We start from the raw sequence: 23689 nt of genomic DNA, 5'->3' as shown, positions 1-23689 counted from the left end.
AAGTCAGCCACTACTTTGAGTTTCTGACCAAAATACTACCTCTGCTGATACAGCAGTGTCTAAAGACAGGTCCAGCTTCACGGAGCCTTACACAGCTCTAAAAACATGAGATTTCCATCTTGTTCCTGTTTAGTCCCATTACATAACACTCTAGGGGGGGCTGAGTTTCCTGATCAAAAGCACTGACTCCTCAGAAACATAATTTTGCCTCAAATATTAACAGATCAGTTTTACTGCACAGCAATTTGATGAATTATAGCAACTTGATGAATTATAGGAGAACTCAAGCACCACACAAAAAAATCGTGATGATATTTCAAACTAGTTCATTTTCTTTCAGCCTTTATTGCATTTTTAGTCAGGGAAAAGTGTGTATTTTGGAAGAGCTTCAGCATGAACCAGGTTTTTCAGAGGAAGAAACAGAATGAACAGATCTCTAGTGAAGTCTTATTTTACAGCAGGAGACCCATGCTGTGGACAAGCTAACAGCAGTAAGATCATATGGTGACTAGCGTTAATAATTTGAAGTTCACTTGTGTACCATTCTGTGGGTTATTTTATTTGGGATTTTTTCTTGAGTTTTGCTTGGGTTTTTTCATTTCTTAGGGGCATCAAAAAGAGTTTTAAAGAGCAGTAAAATATTTACAAAACACGTTACAAATATTTTTCTCATTCATAAGAGAAAAATGTACCTAGATTCCAGGGTGACACATGATATTCAGAAATTCTTTTTTCCAAAGAAATGGGCTGGGATTTTAGGTGGAAAAATGTAGAACTGTGATTCTTCCCTCAGTTACTGCTGAGGACTGTCAGTTTCTGACTACATCAACTAGAAAAGAAAGCTGATATCCTCTACTTAAGGATCAGCAAAAGGAAAGGAAACTGCATTGGCAGAATCTCCTCTTAACTGGTAATTTCCCATGGTTGTTAAAGAGTGGGGTTATCATCATATGTGCTTTTATGCCTGTATCATCTAACCCATTTATCTTTTTAAAAACACTAAAATACTGATAAGCAATCGAGATTATAATTTTGGTGTGGAATATAAGACATTAAATTAATCTAGTCTTTTATCTGAGAAAAAATTAATTTGAAAAAGCAAGTATCAAAGCAAATACCCTATTGCCAGAAAATCCAATAAATTCTAGAAGTCGGAGGATCCTTCCTGGTAAAAGTGACAGCATCTGAAATACATTTAAAAATGAAAGGATAATTAAAAAACATGTACACTTCAAAAAAAGTTAAACTGCTATAACTGTGAACCAAAAAGGCCAGCTACTATGTTAAATGCAAAGAAAAACACAAAAGAACTTGAAAGTAAACATGCATGACCAGATTTCTGATGATCATCCAGCATGAAAATATACAAGAGTCCAACTGTGCTTCTTCAGATTATGACAGATGAAGTTTCTACCTTCAGGTGGTCAGACTTGCTTGAAAGTGGTGGGTCTTTTGGAATGAAAGTCTTATATATTTCGATATTACTTATAACCTACAATTGTCATCTTCCTTGACGGTCACTCCATTTTATTGTGAGTCTCACAGAAGCTCTACTTGCTCCTCCTGTGGGAGCACTGAATCAGCAGATCAGTGAGCATAATGGTTTCAGAAATACTAGCTGTTGCTATCATTCTTTAGCCCTCTATTGTAGGTGTTTTTGCTATCTCTGTAACTGCATTCTCCACATCCTACGTAACAGAAAATGTACAAACACCATAACCACCTTTTCGATGAGAATTAAGAAGCAGGTCTACTTGAGGGTCAGTTTTTAGAAAGCTCCATTCACCCTAATATATTCTGCCCATCAGACACTTTTTCTGTTAAGCCTCCTACTGAGAAGACTCTATGAAGAATAGGAGAGGTCAAAGCACTTATGAACACAGTTGCTAGAATTTTCAAGTCCGGTGCAGATACACCTGAGTTCTTCCGACCATACTCAAAATTGACCATCTCCAATCTAGAACGATACAGAAATTAAAACACTGGCAGAAATAGACTTTCACCATTGCCATGACAGATGTGAAAAGGTAACTGTAGCAAATTGTAAAGAAAATGCAATTTTCTTTTGCACTAACTCAGTAAAGTACTGCTCATTCTTCTAACTATAATTATCTATGTGAATCTAGAGTATGTCATTGCAGCAAAAGAACAGGATACATGGGGGAGTTAGAATTAAACAGCCACTCCAGGTATTCTGTAACCACAGCCACGGTAACCTCCTCTTTAAAAATCCTGCTACACACAGGTAGATGCAGCTGCTTTTTCACTTCACAAATACATACTTTAGTTATTTCCAGAGAATGAAACAGTTTGGAATAAACCAGAAAGCATGCATGCCAGAAGCTGCTGCTGGTTTCATACTGCATAAAACCTCCAAACCCTGTATCTATTTTACAAATGTGTAAATGTGACACCAGTTGCAGTACTGCATATACAAAGAAAGACAGTCCTACAGAATTATCCCCATGGCCTTTCTGTAGTGGAAGAAGCCATACCAAGTTGAATGCTCCAATTCCAAGTTTTACTCCTCCTTCAAACTGGTAGTATGTTTCATTTTTGCTTTTGTTCCCCTGAGTCATCTGTAGCACCTGATGACATTCCCTTGTGATGGAGAAAAAAAGGAGGGAAGGAGAAACACGAGACAGAAATTATATTCATTACTATGATTGATATAAAAATATTCCTTACTATTTTGGGGGCATTAATGCCAATCCAGCTGCTTATATTAATGTTTTCTAATAGCTTACTTGTATATTTGGTAACTAGTCCTAATTTTGAGACCACCTTTGATAAAGTTGATCATATTTTCATCCTGGAAGAAAAAAATTTAACAGTAAAATATTGTGTATTCATATTACACATAATACATACATAAAAATCCTCCAGCTACATTTACATTTATTTTTAAGTTAATGTCTTAGGAAACACTAAAAATGTTTTTCAGTTACTAGATGTGTCTCTAAGACTGACATTAACGCTTGCTCTAAGTTGTCAGGGAAATACTGTGCATGTTACAAATTTTAAAACTGAAGAGAGAGATGAAAAAGAGAGTATTTTAGCAGAATTTGCAATGTATATAAATGAACCAAGTACGCTCTCCACCAGAGGGCACTGCCGGAACTGTTCGGAACATTTGGGAATGGCGATCCTGATACACACAAGGAAGCCTGCACAAACTGGCAGAAGACAAACTTATCAATCAAATCAAACTTAACAATCCCCTCAACAGATGAAGTTCCATTGCTGATCAAAAGTAACTACACGTGCTACTCAATTTATGTGCTTACTAACCTCTATAAAAATCAAAACGAAGCCACAATGTACTTGTTATCAAAAATTAATTCCTGAAAAGCAAGACATTATCAGTTCAACAGGATGAAATATTTTCTCCTAGAATTCACACAAAAGGGAAACATGTGCTGGCATTTCAGAAGTGCACATTTAAATACTTAGGGACTGTGGGGAGCTGGGGCCCGGCGGTCGGAAGATATCGTGGTGTACGGAAAGATAGAGTTACCCTCCCTCAACAGTTCATGGTAATGACCCCCGTAATTAGCCAATAGCACCTAGCTGTGACGAAAGCAGATGGGACTGACACTGTGAACCTAGGTTATAAAGTGTCAAATTCTTCAGCAATAAACGGCATTTTTGCCATCCATCACATTGATGTCGTGTGCGAATTAGACCGAGTAACCTGGGATTGGTCACCGTGCTGTTCCTGAACTATGGTGTTTGCCTCGCTGAAGGCAGCAAAGTGGTGCCGAAACCTGGGAATCAAATTTGAAAAGCGGGAACCAAATCCGGAGAGCGGGGATCGCCTGGAAAGGGGAACAGCGGTCAGGGCAGCTGGACCAGCCCGGCGGGGAGGACACTCCTGGACCAACAAGGAGATGGAAGCCCTTGTGAAGGTCATATCGCAATTACACAAGCAGTGGGGTATCAATTGCAAACCTAAGGATTTTATTCTTGCAGTTGCAAGGCTTTTGCATACTGGGGTCATAGACCAGCCAGTAGATATTATCCACCCTGAGGTGTGGGACAGATGTACAGAGGCCCTTGCCGAGGAAACTTGGAGGGCGGCAAAAAACTATTTGCTGGCCACCCTGAAATTGGGGGTCAGTGCTGCCACCCAGACATTACAGCTCCCAGACGAGAGCAGCTCGGCTGAGCCGAAGGGGACACAAGAAGGCGATACGTCCCTTCAATCCCCGACTCCCGATCTGCTCACAGAGAGACAGCAGAGAGCAGAAACCTTTTGGAAAGAGTCAACAGAGGAAGCCAGGGGTGCTGCGGGGAAAGCCAGGGAGGGACCACGGCCCTATGTGCCCCAAGATGGTGCTGAGCAAAAAGACAAAGGGCGAGGGGAAAATGTCCTTGGTAAGAGCAGGAAACAAACGCTGGCATTGACAAGCGTACGTGTTTGGGAAAAGAATGAGGACGAGAAAGATAAAGCACGTGAGAAAGAAAGAGAACGTGAAGCAAAAGAGATAAGATGCGGGGGTGGTGCACGGCTAAAACAGGAGAGGAATCTAAAAGAGAGGGGAGGGGGGGGCGATCCGAGAGGGGGAAAGGAGCAGAAGGCGGAACAGAGGGCGGAGTGAAAGGCTGGGAGAACCAGGAGGGAGGGACCGGCCTGCCCACAAGGGGCGTAGGCGAGGTCGGAGCCCAACAAAAGGGTACGAGAAAACGGAAGTAGCCGACCAGTCGAGTTCCAGCTCCGAGCGAGACACCAGCGGGGACGAGTGGTCCGAGACAGACTCCTTTGAGGAGGAAACAACGAAGATAAACAAGAATATCCCCCTCCACATTAAAAAAGAACTGAGAGAGGATACTCCTCTCACGAACTGGAAAGAAATAAAAGCTGCATGTGCCAGCTGGGTCCCTTCAGCTGAGCTAGCGTTCCCGGTCCGGGTGACAGAGGGGGGACAGAGAATCCACTCACCAATAACCCCTAAACTGCAAGGCTCCAGCCTGCAGCGGCTGATGGGCACAGACCCGGCAATGATTACCCTATGCCTATCAGTTTATAACTTCAGTGTTTCTAATGATTTTTGTGTGCAAGTTGTGACTGTTCCCAGGGTCCTGTACCACTCGGATGAGAAGTTAAACCTGCAGGCGGAGAGACTCACCCGACTTCAGAAAAGAGAACTGGTGACAGGTGTGACCGTAGCGATGCTGCTTAACCTGGGAGCAACTGGTGCTGCCACAGGTGTCTCTGCCATCGTGACCCAACAACAGGGACTGTCTCAGCTAAGAATGCACTTGGTCACTGCCTGTTCAGTGTGCCTTATGTTTGTCAATGAAAAACTGTGGTGTCTATAAGTTTTTTGCCTTTTTAGTTAAGTATAGTGCACCTTATATTTTTACCCAAGTCTATTATATCTACTTTTAAAACTTTTCATAATATAGATAAGTTAGATAAAATGTTTAAAGACACATATACATAAAATAATGTTAGTACTTTCAAGACTAATACACCTTATATGCTAACAAATTTAGTTAAGCATAAGGAGGGGGGGAAATGTGGGGAGCTGGGGCCCGGCGGTCGGAAGATATCGTGGTGTACGGAAAGATAGAGTTACCCTCCCTCAACAGTTCATGGTAATGACCCCCGTAATTAGCCAATAGCACCTAGCTGTGACGAAAGCAGATGGGACTGACACTGTGAACCTAGGTTATAAAGTGTCAAATTCTTCAGCAATAAACGGCATTTTTGCCATCCATCACATTGTGTGTGGATGGGCCGAGTGACCTGGGATTGGTCACCGTGCTGTTCCTGAACCAGGTCCTCTGCCTAGCTGAAGGTAGCAAGGGACAAAATATACAACGTACAAAATGAAAGAGCACCAAAAAAAAAAAGGCCTCTGAACAATCAACCAAAGGCTTCCATGAAAGGATCACCATTTCAAAAGACCTAATCTGTCTTGTCTGCATTTCTGAACATCCAAATGCAAGTGTTACAGTACAAGAATTCTATTTCCCTCTGAGTGGTTACATTTTTGTTATCATCACCATCCTAACATGAATCATGGTAAGCCAAAGATGAAAAATAAGGGGCAGCACAGCAACCAGCAAAGTGGAGTGTTACAGTCAAAAGTAGTAACAGATGTAGTGTTTTAGAGAAAATATACATCTAAGGGGTTTCTATTACTGTATACAGTCCTAATTCAACTCCTTCAACAACTGCTTCAAAATTCTTTTCATGGTTGAAACAGACTCCATCCACCCAACAGAAATAAAGAGGGTTGCTTATACATGGTTAGTAAAGGAACAAGCCAGTTAGAGGAAAGACTAGCAGTATTTTCTGACACTTCTGGCCAAATACTGGATAAAGTAGTTTACAAGTATTTGCCAAAGGAACTTAATCCAACCTCAGTATCTATGTGCCTCACTTCTTTCTCATAATTTATACTGGAAGAGATTATCTAAAATACATTCAATAAATACTTGCTAAACACTCACATACGTTAAAAGTATGACTAACAACTCTCCTGTTTTCAGGAATCAAATTTCAAATTGAATGTGAAAACTCTACCATGAAGCCCCTGAACCACAACCTAAATCAGTAGTACCACACAGTATAAAATACCAGATCTTTCTGTGAGCTGAATTTTTACCTCAGCAATGCTAAGGCATGCCCATTTTATAAATATTAATTTCTGTATTATTCCTGATATCATGTGCATAGAGAGCAAGACTGAATTGGAAATTACAAATGTGTATCATCTGGAGTTTTGTTAGCTGGAAAATATTCTACCCGTTCACGCAGAAAATGACTTGCACTTTCAAGCAACACACTTCCTCATACATGAACTTATTTTTATACAGGCACTGGACACTGTCCAATGTAATGAAAATCATGTAAACATACCACCTTGTATAACACAGCAATATACCTTAGGGTGATAACTTGGTATCTGAGTATCATCTTCGCTTATTCATACAAACATAGAGATAACTTTGCTGAGCAGCCCAGGATTTACCACACTTTCAATCACTGCCATGAAATAACATCCACTAGCAAAAAATTTGGTTTAAAATATCACATCTATGGCTGGAATCATGTTTTACAAGTACTGATCTGTCTCCATTACTGACATCACTGTCACATAAAATCAAAAATTGACTTTACCTGTACAAAGGTGAGAGCTGCTTTCTGTAATAAGCATTCAGCATAGCAGATTTCAGCATGCATTTCCTCTATATAAGAAAGAAAAGTTATTTACTATCAGTAAAGTCATTGTCAATATTGTCTTCTTGGGGTCAATGGAACAAACAAAATGCTGCCAAGACAAGGAAAAAAATAATAATAAAAAAAAAGCAAAAATTCTGCTGTTGCCATTTCAATAACTGCTGATTAATAGCTGTAACACGCAAATCCCAACAGAATTCTACTTCCCTTCTTAGACGAAACATTGTCAGAGCTGACCTCAGTCTGTGCCAAAAGCTACTTGACATTCTAGTAGGTGGTCTCCTGTACTTTTCATTGATTCTAAGCTTAATAGCCCACAGCAACTCAGTCTTTCAGCCCTCCTTCCATGCCTTACAAGAAATTTCTATAGATGAATGGTAACCCTCATAGAGGTTCAGGCTTTTCCTACACCCACTAAGACATTATGAACAGGTTTTCACCAAGTCATGCTTAACAAACTGAAAGCCCCAGGCAGACTTTCTGTCTTCATGCAGCACTAAAGTACATTTGATTTAACACACATGACACAAGTTGCTCTGCACCCATGCTGCCAAGACCAGCCACATGCACAAGGCTGCTGTATGTACAGTGCATACGTGGTGAGTTTGATGTGTCCAAGTATTAAAGAGGATTCTTGTGCCAGGTTAGAAAAAAATGCATACTTGATTCTGCCTGAATCAGAAATAGGAGATCAGCATTTTCAGAGCCATGAACAATGTACTGATACCATTTCCCAAAACACCTTAAGGCAAAACAGACAAGCACAGAACTTGTTAATATATTCAGTTTCCAATGCAACTAATGACAAGGATGTACTCCTCCACATCAATGATTCTTAAACTTTTGGGAGCTGTCTTAAGTCAAAAAAGGAAATTTCCCTTCAGTCCTACAATGTGTTGTGAAAGGCATTCCTTTCTTAATTCATGCATGCTCAGAGACAAAAGAAAATTAGGCTGAATTCTCCACTGAAGCTTTGCATTCAAATTAGAAAAAAAAAAATTATATACATGGTTTGTATGTTTATTACTGTAAGACACTAGTCAAATCACAGAGTTAAGCATATTTGTACACATTGGCAGGGGTAATTTTGACCTTTTTTCACTTTTTTATTTTAACCTGATTATTTAACCACTTACCTTCACTCAACTGATCCACCGTCTGTTTAGAAACTAGATTGGACAAGGATTCCACCACTGTGCTTCTTTTCCTGAATCTAAGCAAGTTATCCAATGAAGAAAATTAAGCCATACATTTAACACAAACCTCAGGTTAATTATTTGAATTCTTAATCATTTCCAAACCAAAATTTACAGATATTCTTAGCAAAATGATTGTTTGTCAACTGTTTCAATTCTTCCAGTAGTCTAAAGAATTGTATGCCTCTAGGCTAAAAAGCTTATCCAACATTAAATGTATGCTTGCAACTTCAATTCATCTACTTTAAACATATGACTGCTTCAACCCCATTGCCACTCACCAGCTGCAGAGGGATCTCTGGACAAGACACTTGAACTGGACTTTGAAGTTCTATGAATTGTTTTTTTCTGTTTCTTAAACTTGCACTCAGAATTAGAATGAAAAAAATAAAAATCTCTGTTTTCAATATAAATGCTTCAGTATTTATGGTGGTTTATGCCAGATAAAATGCCAAAACAATCACATACTTTACTTTCAAGGGATCTCAACTGCTCATGTTTTAATTCCAAAAATTGATTTTGGACAAAAAATTACAAGCAACTCGGCTTTAAGAAGAAGCTAGAGAAACAATTCTACATTTAGAAAGTGAATGCACTCTGTAAGCCAGAGAGTCACTGATTATAAATACTAAGCATTAGCTTATCACTTGTTTACACTACTCTTCACATTGACAATTGTGGGATCCTGACAAGAAGATTATGACACTACACATTAACATAATGCATACAAGAAAAGAGTCAATTAAGATACACGTAGTTATGGTAATTCTTCACCTTTGAACATTTAATTGCCTTTATCTTGCATTTTTACAAGTTTTATGACAGACTAGACCAGAGTACTCATGAATTAAAGTTTATATCCTGCAGAGATGAAATCCTGCACTGCAGCTGTCTAGACTAGAGGGATATCTAATTTTCAGACACACTAAATAAGTTACAATAGTAAACTAATAGTAAACAATAGTTGAGATGAAACTGAAAATGGATAGCACACCTGAAAAAGACGCAGAAACTGTTGACCCCTTCTCCAGATAGCATGTGGTAACATTTCCCCATTTCTTTTCTTTTTTACTGATGGTGACGTTAAATGTCTGAACAAATATTTGGCATTCATTTCTTGGGAGATCATTGTGATAAAATATAGCCTATCCAATATGATGAAGAACCCGTAAAGCAGAAATAATTTCTATTTTTGTCAGAGGTTTGTTAGAACTTTAGCTTTCACAGTCCATTTTTTAAGGATGTTTTTTTTTTCTGTTCAAAGAAAGACCAGCAGCAAAATGGTCTTTCTGATCAGATAATTTCTGATGGGAATAATAGCTCTTTAATTTTAAAGACTTAGTACTAAAGCTTAATTGTATTAGACTATTGGTTCAACCTTTGGAAGCAACTTTTTTAAAAAGACTTTTCATGCTGAGAGAGAAAATTCAAAATATAGGCCTTTTATGATGTTATATTACCAAACTGTTGGAAAACAAAAAGTCACTGTTGCCAATAGCTCAGACAGCTTAATCGTGTAATGTCAGCTTATATGTAGGTCTACACAGTGAACCAACCATTTACCCAACTTTAGTGGCTATTAATAGCCAGACAGGACAAGTCTGTTGTTTCCACAATACCATGTAGAAAAATATCCTCACCAGAAATAATTGTGTTGTGTCTTTACAAATTTAGACCACTATCATACAGACGAGAGTCTGCTTTAAAAGCATGCAGAGAACTGGGGTATTTCACAAAGAATGTTTATTGGATTTAGTATCTCATAACTGTTGGGCTTGCTTGGGCTTACCTTTGGCAGGTTTGCAAAGCATCCTTCATTGTAGAAATTCCCATTTGTATATCATGCTGTTCAAAGGTCATTGCAGCTTGCATAACTAAAATAGTGCTGTATCCAAGTGCATGGTACATACTATCTTTGGACCTAGGGAAAACATGAATCTTGTGCATTTAAGCAACACTTTACATTGCAAAACAAAATTAAATGCAGAGGCACTTGTATTAATTTGTGAAGAGACAGAAGACTTAAGCAGTAAAATAATAGACCTGAGTATATAACCTAGTAATATAATCTTCCAATGAGCCTGAGTTTAACTGCAGCAAACTTTAAGAGATAATATCCCTGGCCTAACACCTTTCTCACTTTACCTCTCCACAGCACTGAAGGCAAACACTTGATAGCTGTGTCATCCTTCTGATGTTTCATTTAAAGCTGTCCTTGAACTTGTTCATACAATACCAATTCATGACCCTTGGTCCATTCTTACTAGCACCAAACTGCAGAGCAAGAACACTACTCCACTCTATTAACACAGGCTGTCTCTCTTGCCAACACACCCCTTAACACAGCATGCTCCTTTCAGAGAAAGACAGGAGAAGAATGGTGGATGGGATTCAGATTCCAGTCCTAAAGACCAGCCACCCAGACTGCCTCCCCACAGTCACACTTTACACAGGTTTCACCTGTGAATCTCTCCATATTCTTTAATTTCCTACATCTGCACTGTCACGCTTTTCTTCTCAGTGGAGGAAAGGCAACAGGGGAACAAAGAAAATTAATCAGAAGAGCAAAAGATGAGCTCAAAGATAAACACCAGACTCAAACATAATATAAAACACAACAAAAAGAGTATTATGGAGTTTTGTTCCAGCTTTTCTGAATTGTCAAAAACATTTCATTGTACAAATTATTTGATCAAAGATGCATTGAATAAAGTCTTGCTCCCCAGCTTTTCCCTGCTGCATGAGGAAAGACAGCTTGAATGATAAACTCTAACATAACAATTTCAGTGCTTCAACAATGGTTTTTGAGATGGTTTTAACGACCCAAAAAATAAATTAAAAACACCCAAATATGGAGAAATGCTTTTGGACAAAAAAGAATAAATTAAAACTACTATCTTCAGAGGACTTAAATTCATCTTCAGGTACCAGACACTGTTGGTTTACAACAATTTCAGGAAATAACAATCTCACCATGGACGAAGTAGCTCCAGTGCTTCAGAGAACTTATTATTTAGAAATAAGTTCAGTGCCATTGAGCATTCTTCCAGAGCACACTTGAGATCCATCTTGGATGCCCTAAAAAACAGATTCTTAGTTTACTCAAACTGCAAATATAAACAAAAAATTAAAAAGAAAAAATTGCCTTATGTAACACAGAAGGCCTTTCTGTGGTGATTTTATTTTTTTTTGCTTTCAAAATGTAGCTTTTCAAAACAAAATCATATGCTCAACTCTGTCTACGTTACACAGGTGTACCCTCTGCTTATTTAAGCAATGTTTTTGGCTTTGTCCTCCTATTCTTACCAGAGAAATTCTCAAAATTTATCACTGTGTCCAAGCTCTCAATCTTTCCCATGAGTACAAATGCTGCTCCAAACTCTATATTCATATCAGAATCTCAAAAGAGGTCACAGGAAAATATTTTCATCAAAAAAATCAGTAAATAGACATTTATTCAGCAAACAGGTATACTACAGACAGTCCTGTCATAAACCTGTAGATATGCTAGCTAACAGCTCTTGTTCGTCCTAATTCACTTCAAGTAAAAACACTTGTACTTGCTTAAACAGAAAACATCTCAACAAACCCATTCTTTGGCCAGTTCTGCCTGAAATACTCAGGAGCACTCACAAATCATTCCATGGGTGGAACTGGGGACAAACTGACAATCACAGTAGTGATGTACAGCTAGAAGCTACACAGCCATCAATGTGCACAGCTGGATCTAGAAAAGATAATCTCTCTACAGCTTTAAAACAACAGGTTTAAACTAGATAATGGGCTTTCTCCAAGTAAGGTTAAGCAGTGGCAAGCAAGAGATCATGTCAATGAGATAAATATTTAAGTACTGACCAGATGAGAAGAACTCTAAAGGAGGAATTTAAGGAGAGAACAACAAAGGAGTGCAGCTGTTCTAAATATAACAGTAACACACACACAAAACAAACAAACAGAGAGGCTGACGTGAAAGTATGATGGGGGGCTTTTTTACCCTCCAAACAACAGTGTTAAAAAAGAAAGGCTTGCTTATAAAGACCAAAATATTTTTTAAGTACTCAATTTTATTAGCTAATTCCAGGAATACCATCTGCTAGCAAAAAAATGCCAAATAACTATTTTTTAGCTAGATTTAAAGGCTGATTCTTTTTCTAGTACACAAGCAAGGACCTGAGTTAGTCCCTTAATAACATCATCCCTACCCGCATCTGTGTTCCCATGCTTCTGTATCTTCTTCTCACATTTGTGTTTAATGAAACTCTTTCACTTGGTCCATTCCTAGTTAGATTACTCATTCCATTTGCTCTGCCTTTCCTGCTAAGAATAGGTTAGTTGCTTTCAAACGTTTTTCAAGGTAAAAAAAAGGGTGGGATGAGAGTGGGGGAGGGAAATATTTCTTCCTTTCAATACTAAATTGGCACTGGTTGTCTTTAGTGGCAAAATAAAAAAACACCACACCAGTAACTGAAGTCCATATCTACTAGATAGCAAGAATGAGATTTTATTTTTTCATACTTGCACACTACAATTATTTTGTGACTAGCGCAGAAGCAGTGGCCTGTTCCAAGTCTCTTCCCATAAAAATGCCAGGGTCCATACTAAGGTAGGTGGAATCTTCAAAATTATAGAGGACAAATGGCCCTTTTGGTCCTCTCCCCCTAGCAGGCATGGTTACTAACTTTTTGGTGGGCTAAGAACTCTCTCAACTATGGGAACAGAAAAACCCCATGTGAGGCAATGTTCTGCCACACACAGTATAGAGAATATGAACAGTCATCTGAAGTCAAGAGAGGGAAGAGAATGGCAAGGAAGACATACATATATAAACACAGTTCATAAAACAATCTTAGGGAAAGTAGATCACTGGTAACTGCAGGTAATTTAACAATTGATGGCTGTTTTATACACTTAAGTTTCAAAGTATTTTTTCAGTCTCAAAAGAGTATGTTTCCCATGTGAGAAGCAACAGCAGAAAAATAGTGTTACAGTACTCCACCACTGTAGCACTTTTCCGAAGGCAAGGATCAAGGTGTAAGGGCAATGTTTTGTTTTCAACTGCTTTACTAAGCCTCATCTTAGTGAGCAGAAATACATTTTCTGTACTTGTATGTTGTAAATGCACAGTTCCTACCCTGCAATCAGAAACAGCTGAATCAGGAACTTTCCCTGGATGGAAAATCTAATCTTTATTTCATTTAACACACCTATGGACATTATAGCATTTTACTTGCAGATGTGTACAGTTTGCCATCAGGCTCCCAAACCCCATCACACCACCAGCTTGAGCATCACCACAGCACATATCAGTATTTGCAAAATGATTCCATAAACAAGGGTCCTTAAGCAACCTGGCATCATGACAAAACTATGTTTTCCCAGTTAAATGGAAAATCAGCAGATTGCACCAGCACCTGGCTATCATGTTTTTTCCCTCCATTACAGACCAGCTCTCCTGATGCTGCCTGTATGTGACCAAAGTCTGCAGACAATGCAAATAGTATTCCTTAAGTTAATGTATTTACTGTTCCCTGCATCAAGCATGCTTATGCACTTACTCTGCCACTTCAGACACAGAACTTGGGAAGCTAGTTTTCTCAAACTGTTATTTCTGATAAGTGAATCATATTCTCTACCAGAGAATTCCTTATTTCTGTTTCATTACTCTTCACATATATTTTCTACTGTCTTCCTACATCCTGCAGCAGAAGAATTTAACCAGAAGGGTTCATTTCAACTCAAATTCATAACTTGATACCGGAATAGTCAGAAGAAAGGAGCATACTGATTCAGAAGGAACTTGGCTATCTTTGCTGGCATTTCTATGCAGAGGCTCAGAATAAGTACATTTCCTCTTCTACTCCCAAAACACAAACCAATTTCTACAGCAATACCAGACTGATGAACAGTTCAGTCAGTAATGCTGACTCACAGTGTCCTTCTTACTTATGTTGTTTTCCTTCTATCTTATTTTTTCCCTACTTCCACAGTTTTTCCTGGAATGGATCGGAACTTTATACTTTTTAGCACATTAGAAGATCATATCCTTTAATTTACCCCAGAGCAGATTAAATTAACACTACTTCTGTGTCACTATTATGTATTTTACACCTAGTGATATTACTATGGATTTTACACCTGGTGTCGTGGTTTAACCCCAGTGGACAGCCAAGCCCCATGCAGCCACTCACTCACTCCCCCACCAGTGGGATCAGGGAGAGAACTGGAAGGGTGAAAGCTAGAAAACTCATGGGTTAAGATGGAGACAGTTTAACAGGGAAAGCAAAAGCCACACACACAATCAGAGCAAAACAAGGAATTAACTGCTTTCCATGGGCAGGCAGATGTTCAGCCATCTCCAGGGTAGCAGGGCCCCCTATCACAGGAAACAGTGACTTGAGAAGACAAACACCATCACAAACGTCCACCCTTCCTCCTTTCCCTGACTTTATATACTGAGCATGATATCATATGGTATGGAATATCCCTTTGGGGCCCAGTTTGGGCCTACCCCTGCTGTCTCTTCCCCATTTCCCACACACAGTCTCCTCGCCAGTGTGACTACATGAAAAGCAAAAAAGGCCTTGGCTGTGTGTAAGCCCTGATCAGCAATAACAAAAACATCTTCATCAACATCTGTCAACCCTTTGTTCAGCACAAATCCAAATCACAGCCCCATACCAGCCACTGTGAAGAAGGTTAACTCTACCCTAGCCAAAGCTAACACTTCCCCACACCTTATTCCATACCTTTTGTATCACAAAAAGTTTCATGCTTCCCAAATCCCATCACCTTCCCTGCTTATCTGTTTTGATAGATAATATAGATAGACACCATTCTCCTAGTCTGTGGAACACCATTGTCAAATGTTCATAAAATATCCACAAAAGAAAATGTTTATTGAATCCACACATTCTACAACTTTGGCCTTCACCCTTGCCAATAGCCTTTCAAACCAGGCAGTGATGTCTTGCCACAACTTTGCAGCCCAGGTGTGTTTACTTCTAGGCTGCCTGTTATTCTGCTTCCATTGGTGCCACCACTCCCACAGGGCCATCACCCATGGATCAGTACAGAGCTAAAAAAAAAAATAATAATTACAAATAAAATAAAATAAAAAAAAATATATTGGCCTTTTCTCTACAGCAGTGTCTAAGGCCAATTAGATAGCTTTTATCTTTGCATATTGACTCAATTCATGTTCTCCTCCAGCAATTTCTGCGATTTGTCATAGGGGACTCCATACAGCAGTTTTCCCACAGAACAGAAGGATTCATCAGTAAACAAGGCATACTGCTTCTCAGGTTCTGGGAATTTATTATATAGTGGGGCCTCTTCACCCTAAGCCTGGTAACATTCCAAAAACCTTTGCCTTGTGTCCAGTCCATGATTAATTCTAAGTTTCCTGGATAACAAGGGTTTCCTGTCCAAACTCTTTATGTGATCAGTGCAATGCCTTTACTCCATGCAGCATCTGCTGCATGATGTGTAGAGGAGACCCTCCCTTTGAGCATCCAACTCAGGGCAAGTAACTGTGGTGTGAGAAGCTGTGTTTCAGTACCAATCATCTCTGAAGCAGCTCAGACACCTTCAAAGCTGCCAGTAAAAAAGAAAAGCTTTTCAGTTAGAATATAGTGGGCTTCAGATCCTCTGTATGCTCAGCTCAAAAAACAAAGACGTCAGCCTCAAGACCCCCCTGGTGCTTCCTGCCAGAGGCTCCAGGTAGGTCCATTCTCTCCAGATGTAATAAAAAGCACATTTTTTACATCTTTCTCTGTTCAGACTGGCCAAAGGGCTACAGCATGAACTATTTCCTACTTGATTTGTTCAATGGCTTGTTGTTGCTCAGGGCCTCATTTGAAATCATTCTTTCTTCTGGGTCATTTAATAGAGAGGGCTTACAGTCAGACTGCAAGTTGGAATGTTCATTCTCCAAAATCTCACAAGACCTAAAAAATCTTCTGTCTTTCTTGTGTTAGTTGGTGGAGACATTACTGTTATTTTAATAACAACCATTGGGATCTGACAGTGTCCATTTTGACATTTGATTCCTAAAAGCTAGATCTCTTGTGTAGGTTCCTTTACCTTATTCTGTTTTATGGCAAAACCAGCTTCTAAAAGGATTGTATTATTTGCTTCCTCTCTGCCAAAACTTCTTCTGTTGTATTTTCTCTCAAAATAGTATCACTAACACATTGCAGGTGTTCCGGAGCTTCACCTTGTTCCAGTTTTCATCAGACTGTGGCAGATGATACAGCTGTGTTTCCTTCCCACTGGCAGTCGATTCCAGGTACTATAGACAAAGCTCCAAACAAAAGCAAACTGTGGTCTGCACTCCACTGCCAAAGGAACTGATAAAAACACAACAGCAGTATCAATTGTGGCTGCCTTTGGCTCCAGCTCATATGGAAGTTCCAATATGCCCAGTACACCAGGACTCAGATGTGTTGTGACTTCATTCAGGCCACAACAGTTCACTGTCAGCCTTCACTCTCTGCTGGACTTTCAAACTGGCCATATGGGGCTGTTAAAGGGTAAGCAGGTCTTGCTGATCACTCCTTGGCTCTCTAGGTGACAAATCAGTTTATGAATGGAAATTACAGGGTCTAGATTGTGAGACACTGCTTCTGGTGTACTGATGTGGTGGCAATTGGCATCTGCTGTTCTTCAGCCCCAGAACAAAAGGAATGTCTGAAATTTCCTCCATCCACAGGGCAGGTATACTTATAGCCCACCAACAGCCTTTTGAATCCTTGAGATATCCTCTCCCTGAGATAGTCTATGCCAAGGATGAATGGAGCCCCTGATCCCGTCAAGACAGGGTACTTCTGCCACTCATGCCAGTGAGACTAGTCTCAGCCTCCTGACTCCTGTCAGTCAGCTGTTTGGATCTCTCTGTCACCCCAGAAATCCAAATGGATTCCATCCCTACGTAGCTTGATGACATTAGGGTACACTGTGCACCAGTGTCTAATAAAGCCTTGTACTCCTATGGGGCTGCTGTGCCAGGCAATCATACCCACACAGTCCAACAAACCAGGTTATTTCTCTCCTCCCCCCAGGTGGAGGCAGGGCCCCTCTAATACTAATCACAATGTTCCCCACTAAGATCATACAAAAATGGACTAGTGCTTCTCTCCATAGTCAGTAGTATGATCAGACCTTCAGTCTGCCTGAAAAAATTGCTCACTGAAGACTGGAGCAGCAATTTTCCTGGAAAATCTTCCAGTTGTGTTTGTTTTTCCCTGCAATTCCCACACCAGTGCATCTAGAATCAAGGTATTCCCATCTATCCCAGTTCCTTCTATCCTGTATGGTCCCGCAGGTAAAACTGTAGGGTATCCCATGGTGTCTATCTTCTGTATCTTCTCTCTTGACGAACAGGATACCTGCTGTCAGTTATTGATTTACAGGCCCACCCAGATGGGAGTATGACAGATCCCTGTGAATTGCTGGACCTCCTGAGTCAGTTCATCAGTTAGCTTCTCCCCAGGCGCTATTACCTGAGTTGCCAAATTTCATCAGCTGCTGTTGGTGGTACATCACCTTTCCAAATTACTGTTGTTTAGGGGTTCTATGTGCCCTTGCTGCACTCTGTAGAAATTTCTGACACATGAGTAACTGACACAAGATGTGGTCTGGATCCATGGGACCTGGGCATTGTCCAGGTCAAAATACATCTTGAACAGCTAATTCCCTTAGGAATTGAGTAGCTTTGTCTATTGCAGTCCATCTGCCTAAATTACATGGAGTATCATGTTTATAGGCATACCTTTCCCCCCTCACACTTGCTAAGAATTTACTCCAGAGACTAAAGACTTGTGTCTTTTTCCCCACTGCTTTGTCAATGTCTGGGTCCTTAGCAAGTGATCTCAGCCTGGACTTCTTACCCTCTCATTCCACACTGTTGGCTCCATTGTCTCACCAGCAGACTAGCTAGGCAGTAATACACTCATGGATGACTGCTGAAATCTTTTCATGCCTCCCAGAGCTCACTCAGGCCTGTGATGGCCTTGATAACGACACTGAAAAATCACCCTTGTGATGGCTCTGCTTCATCTTCTTCACTCTCCTTTGTCCTTGACTGTTTTTGCTGAAGTACTTTGTCTGATTTTTATGTACATTTCTTCTGCTTCTGTGCAGGTTCCACTGACACCAGCCCATGTTGATTCACTGCTTTAGTGGTTTCAGTTGCAGTGCCACAGACAGTGGAAGTGTAGCAGTCACAGTGTCCTTCAGGTAGCTGAAGGACAGGGCCTGCTGTCGTCTCACTATCATATTTAGAGACCTTCTTTTCCTCCTGTAAGCCATGTTGAACATTGTGACAGAATAACCTTTTTCAACATTTTACTAGTTTTTCTGGATTCTGCACTTGTTCAGGAGTAAGGTGCAAGTACACTGAAGGAGCTTACTGCCCTAGGTACTGGCCCATACAACCCCAAACACCCTGCCATTCTGTAATACCCAGCTTTTGGGCAGATCTCTGATAACTAGTGTTATTAGTTATTTATCTGACCTTAAACAAGACATGAACCATATACAGCAACATGCTGGCTCCTACAAAAAACCCCAGGCTGGTTTCAAGGGCAGTCAAAGGATATTAAAAAATCTTTAAAATGTTGACTACTGTAACCAGCCTGGAAGATAAGGAAGGGAAAAAAGGAGGAGAAAAATATATAGGAAGGTGTTTCTCCCATAGGCTGTTCCTCCAAGGAATCAAAAAACAAAGATGTGATTAATTGCTCCCAGGTGACTCCCAAAGCACAAAGGTGCCTGCAATATACATCAGATTGGTGATCAGCAACACTATCATGTGATAAGCCCATCCCATAGAATACACCACACAGAACATGTATTTCAAGTAAGGAATTATTGCTATAATACAGACAAAATACCACAAATATGAGAGAAAATAAATCCACTTTGTAACCAGCAACTATTAAATCAATACTATGAATGTTTATAACAATTTTATTTCAACACACTCTAGGTCAGATCTGTCCTGATCTCAACACTTTGCGCCCCACACTGGTCACCAAAAGAGACTCTTGTGGTTTAACCCCAGCTGACAGCCAAGCCCCATGCAGCTGTTCACTCACTCACACTGGTGGGATCAGGGAGGGAATTGGAAGGGTAGAAGCTAGAAAATTTGTGGGTTGAGATAAAGGTAATTTAATTGGGAACACAAAAGCTGTACAGACCAGCAAAACAAAACAAGGAATCAACTCACTGCTTCCTATGGGCAGGCAGGTGTTCCGCCATCTCCAGGAAAGCAGGGCCCCATCACACATAATGGTGACATGGAAAGATAAATGCTGTCACTCTGAATGTCTTCCCCTTCTTCCTTCTTCCCCCCCAGTTTATATACTGAGCACTACATCATATGGTCTGGAATATCCCTTTGGTCAGTTTGGGTCACCTGAATTGCAGAATCACATAGAATTAACTAGGTTGGAAAAGGCCTTTGAGATCATCAAGTCCAGTCTGTGACCAAACACCACTAGAGCATGGCACTACATCCAGTCCTGATTCTTAAACACCTCCAGGACGGTGACTCCACCACCTTCCCGGGCAGCTCACTCCAACGCTGAGTCACTCTTTCTGTGAAGAAATTGTTCCTAATGTCCAACCTGCACCTCCCCTGGTACAGCTTAAGACTATGTCCTCTTGTCCTGTCACTGGCTGCCCTCAAAAAGAGACTGACCCCACCTGACTACAGCCTCCTTTCAGGGAGTTATAGAGAGTGATAAGGTCACCCCTGAGCCTCCTCCAGGCTAAACACTGCCAGCTCCCTCAGCCACGCCTCATAGCACCTGTGCTCCAGACCTTTCATCAGTTTTCTTAACACACTCCAGCATCTCAACATGCTTCCAGAATTGAGGGGCCTCACCAGTGCCAAGGACAGAGGGACAATCCCTGTCCTGGCCCTGCTGGCCACACCATTGCTGGTACAGGCCAGGATGCCACTGGCCTTCTTGGCAACCTGGGCACAGCTGGCTGATGTTCAGCTGCAGTCAGTCACTTCTGCCTGGCCACTGTCCAGCCACTCTGCCCCAGCCTGTAGCACTGCATGGGGTTGTTGTGGACAAAGTGCAGGACCTGGCAGTTGGCCTCGCTAAACTTTATAATGTTGCACTCGGCCCATTGAACCAGCCTGTCTAGGTCCCTCTGCAGAGCCTTTCTACCCTCCAGCACATTGATACTTGCACCCAACTTGTTGGTATCTGTGAATTTGCTGACGGTAGCCTCAATCACCCCGTCCAGATCACCAGTAAAGATACTAAACAGGACCAGGCCCACCACAGACCCCTGGGGGACACCACTAGTGAGCAGCCCCCAGCTGGGTGCAGCACCATTCACCACTCTCTGGTCCTGCCCTCCAGCCAGTTCTGAACCCAGGGAAGGGTGCGCCTGTCCAGCCGTGGGCTGCCAGCTTTTACAGGAGACTGCTGTGGGAGATGGTGAAGGCCTTGCTGAAGTCCTGGCAGACACCCACAGCCTTCCCTGCATCCACTGGTTAGGTCACCTGATATAAAAGGAGATCAGGTTGGTAAAGCAAGACCTGCACCTTTAAAATCCATGCTGGCTGTCCCTGTTGTGTGCCCTCCCAACCTCCTATGCACTCCCAGCCTCATCACCACTGTGGCATTACAGAAAACAGAAAAGGCCTCGGCTGTGTGTAAATCCCTCTCACCAGTTACAAAAACATCTCTGTATTATAAACCCTGTGTTCAGCATAAATCCAAAACACAGCCCCATACCAGCCACTATGAAGAAAGTTAAGGCTACCCCAGCCACAACCAGCACAATCTTGTTCACTTCAAAATGAAATAAAAAGGAACAGAAAAATGTGCTATATTGAATGAATGTTACACAAAGATAATAACATCACATTACATGGAGAATAAAATACTACTGTCTTACAGTCCTGACATTTTAGGAATACTTTTTTCATCAACATATAGCATTTTTTAAGTTTTCCTCTCACTACTATTTCAAACTTCTTTTGGGAAAAAAAGAGAAAATACTGTGAATTTCCAGCAATAGTTTGTGTACCCCTGAGCTTGGTGCTAAACTACCCATGAAATTATTCCAATTCAGTGGGGATATACTGTCCATAAGCAAATTATTACAAATTAGCAACTAAAAATTAGCAACTTTGAGTAGGTTCTTATAACATACTACTTGGAACCACAGCAGAAATAAAGCATAAAATACATTTTTATATAATTTTTATATAAATTACATTTATATAAAATACTATATAAAATATATAATATATTAATATATCTTATTTTATATATTATAATAATATAATAATTTTGTATTATTATAATATACAATATAATGATTTTATATTATTATATTATGTATATTATATATTGCATATAAATTATATATAAATAAAAATAAATAATACATAAAACCTGAAAACCCCCACTTATTAAGATGATAATACTCAAGATGTACATAGAACAAAAGCATTACTAATTTAAAATGTCGTAACAGTTTACAGCTTAAACTCCTTTCCTTTTTTCACCCTCTACGTATTAATATAAGAGGGGTTGAACTAAACTTACTTCTAGCCTAAAACAAGGGAAATGTCACTGTGTTAGTATTTGAAAGTAATGTAAACATGAGTAATGAGCTAGGCAATTACATCTGTCTCTCTAGATCAGGGCTCAGTGTAAGAGTATTCCTAAGAAGCCATTATATAGAATTAAACATTAACTTGGTATATGTGGCTTTGTATTTGCAGAAGATTTAGTAAGCTTTTAGCAATCGCCCCAGGTGCAGTGATTTACCAGCTCTTCTCTTGGAAGGGGATTCAGGAGCTAGAAATGGGAGAATTGCAGAAAAAATATCACCTGTAATCCACCAATGCTTTCCACCTTCTATATTACATATTTAGGACTGAGTCCCACATCACTTTAATAACATCAGCTAACTCAAATTTTCAAGCAACACTTTGGATGAATAGGGATTGAAGAATTTAGTTTTTAAACTTCTAAAACATTTTGTTGGCTCGTTTTACAACACAGCCAAAATAATTAGCCTTATCTGATAAAGAACATTGAATTGCCAGCAAAGTGGTTTTATCTTTATTTTTAAGCTGTTCTTATCAATGGAAGTCTTACTACAATTACTGAAAATATTTGTAATTATTAGTGGGAATAAAGCAAAATTTTAAGTAATAAAGACCACAAAAAAGTGAAACTAGCAATAAAAATTTTAAGATAATCATATTAAGATGCAAATCTGCCACAAACTAAAGGAGTAAAAATAACGTTCTCTAAAAAATGCAGGGGATATGGAGAGAATGCTGTTTTGAGTAGAAGTATCAAGAAAACAAAATGCATTACAATTAAGAGAACATTTTCCCAGAACATTAATAGTTTAGCAAACAAATGACCCTTAACATTTACAGAAGCTTAATCAGAAGAAAAGTATTTTTAGAGACACTTCCATAAACTTATATAAAAATCACCTTGTACGTGAACTACAGTATCAACAGGTAAGGCAGCAAGAAGCTACCAGATGCAGTACTCTTCTTGAGCAACATTTATGCAAGTATCTGCTAGAGTACTTATTGCCAAACTAATGATGGCAAAACAGCCTTAAAACTGATTGCTCGCAGTTGGTTCTTGTCTTCTGCAGGAAGATTGTTAAGCCAAATAGTCATAGTATGCTGTCAAAATCTGATACTGTCACTATACAGAATGTTTATATACTTTCTGAAGTAGATCTTTCCCTTTGTGGAAATGAATTGGTGCAAGAAAACTCAATATTGAGCTGTTTATGTTCTACCATATCAAAAAGAGTAACTATCTTGTTGTCAGTCTTAAACAGCCACAACATGACTTCTTAATGGAAAATAACAGTTGATCCTCGAAATCTATTCCATAGTTCCATTTTCTTCGCTAGAAGCCTCTGGGTATTTTTGTATACTGCTCTACTTCAACTTTACTGATTCCTTGGAATGTCCAAGAACAGTGGTCATTTTAAAGTTTTTTACTTGATAGGATTCCTCTTCCCTCCGTGTCAACCAAGGGCACTATGTGCAGACCACACTATGCTTCTTCCACAAATGTCATCCTATGCTGTGTACTTCCACACATGCTTAGCATAAAATAAACTCAAATCCAGCCCAGCGAGGGCTGAAACTCACTGTCTCCTTGGAAGACTTTCTCCCAGTCAACATCAAAAGCCATACTAAAACTACATTATCAAAAGTCACAGTTTACAGGTCACGGAGATATTAAATCATCACTTCATGTTCATGTCTTACATACCTTTACATTGC

The 23689-nt window shown here is 39.9% G+C and overlaps 1 protein-coding gene across 1 annotated transcript in view; it reads right to left on the bottom strand.

Annotated features, from left to right (window-relative positions):
* The window catches only part of TTC39B (tetratricopeptide repeat domain 39B), a 76721-nt gene that overhangs the window by 15131 nt on the left and 37901 nt on the right, over positions 1-23689 (bottom strand). The window contains exons 3-9 of the mRNA XM_005522668.3: positions 11362-11466; positions 10178-10309; positions 8329-8405; positions 7133-7200; positions 2748-2812; positions 2496-2601; positions 1119-1184 (exon numbers count right to left, since the gene is read on the bottom strand). Of these exons, the coding sequence (XP_005522725.2) occupies positions 1119-1184; positions 2496-2601; positions 2748-2812; positions 7133-7200; positions 8329-8405; positions 10178-10309; positions 11362-11466 (619 nt within the window). The remainder of the gene's footprint in view (positions 1-1118; positions 1185-2495; positions 2602-2747; positions 2813-7132; positions 7201-8328; positions 8406-10177; positions 10310-11361; positions 11467-23689) is intronic.

The sequence above is a fragment of the Pseudopodoces humilis genome, chromosome 4, assembly GCF_049639895.1.
Source record: "Pseudopodoces humilis isolate 2021_Gansu_Grassland_sample_001 chromosome 4, ASM4963989v1, whole genome shotgun sequence".
Lineage (NCBI taxonomy): Eukaryota > Metazoa > Chordata > Aves > Passeriformes > Paridae > Pseudopodoces > Pseudopodoces humilis.
Note: the sequence above shows the minus strand (reverse complement) of the source record. Positions and strands in the feature narration are given on the sequence as shown.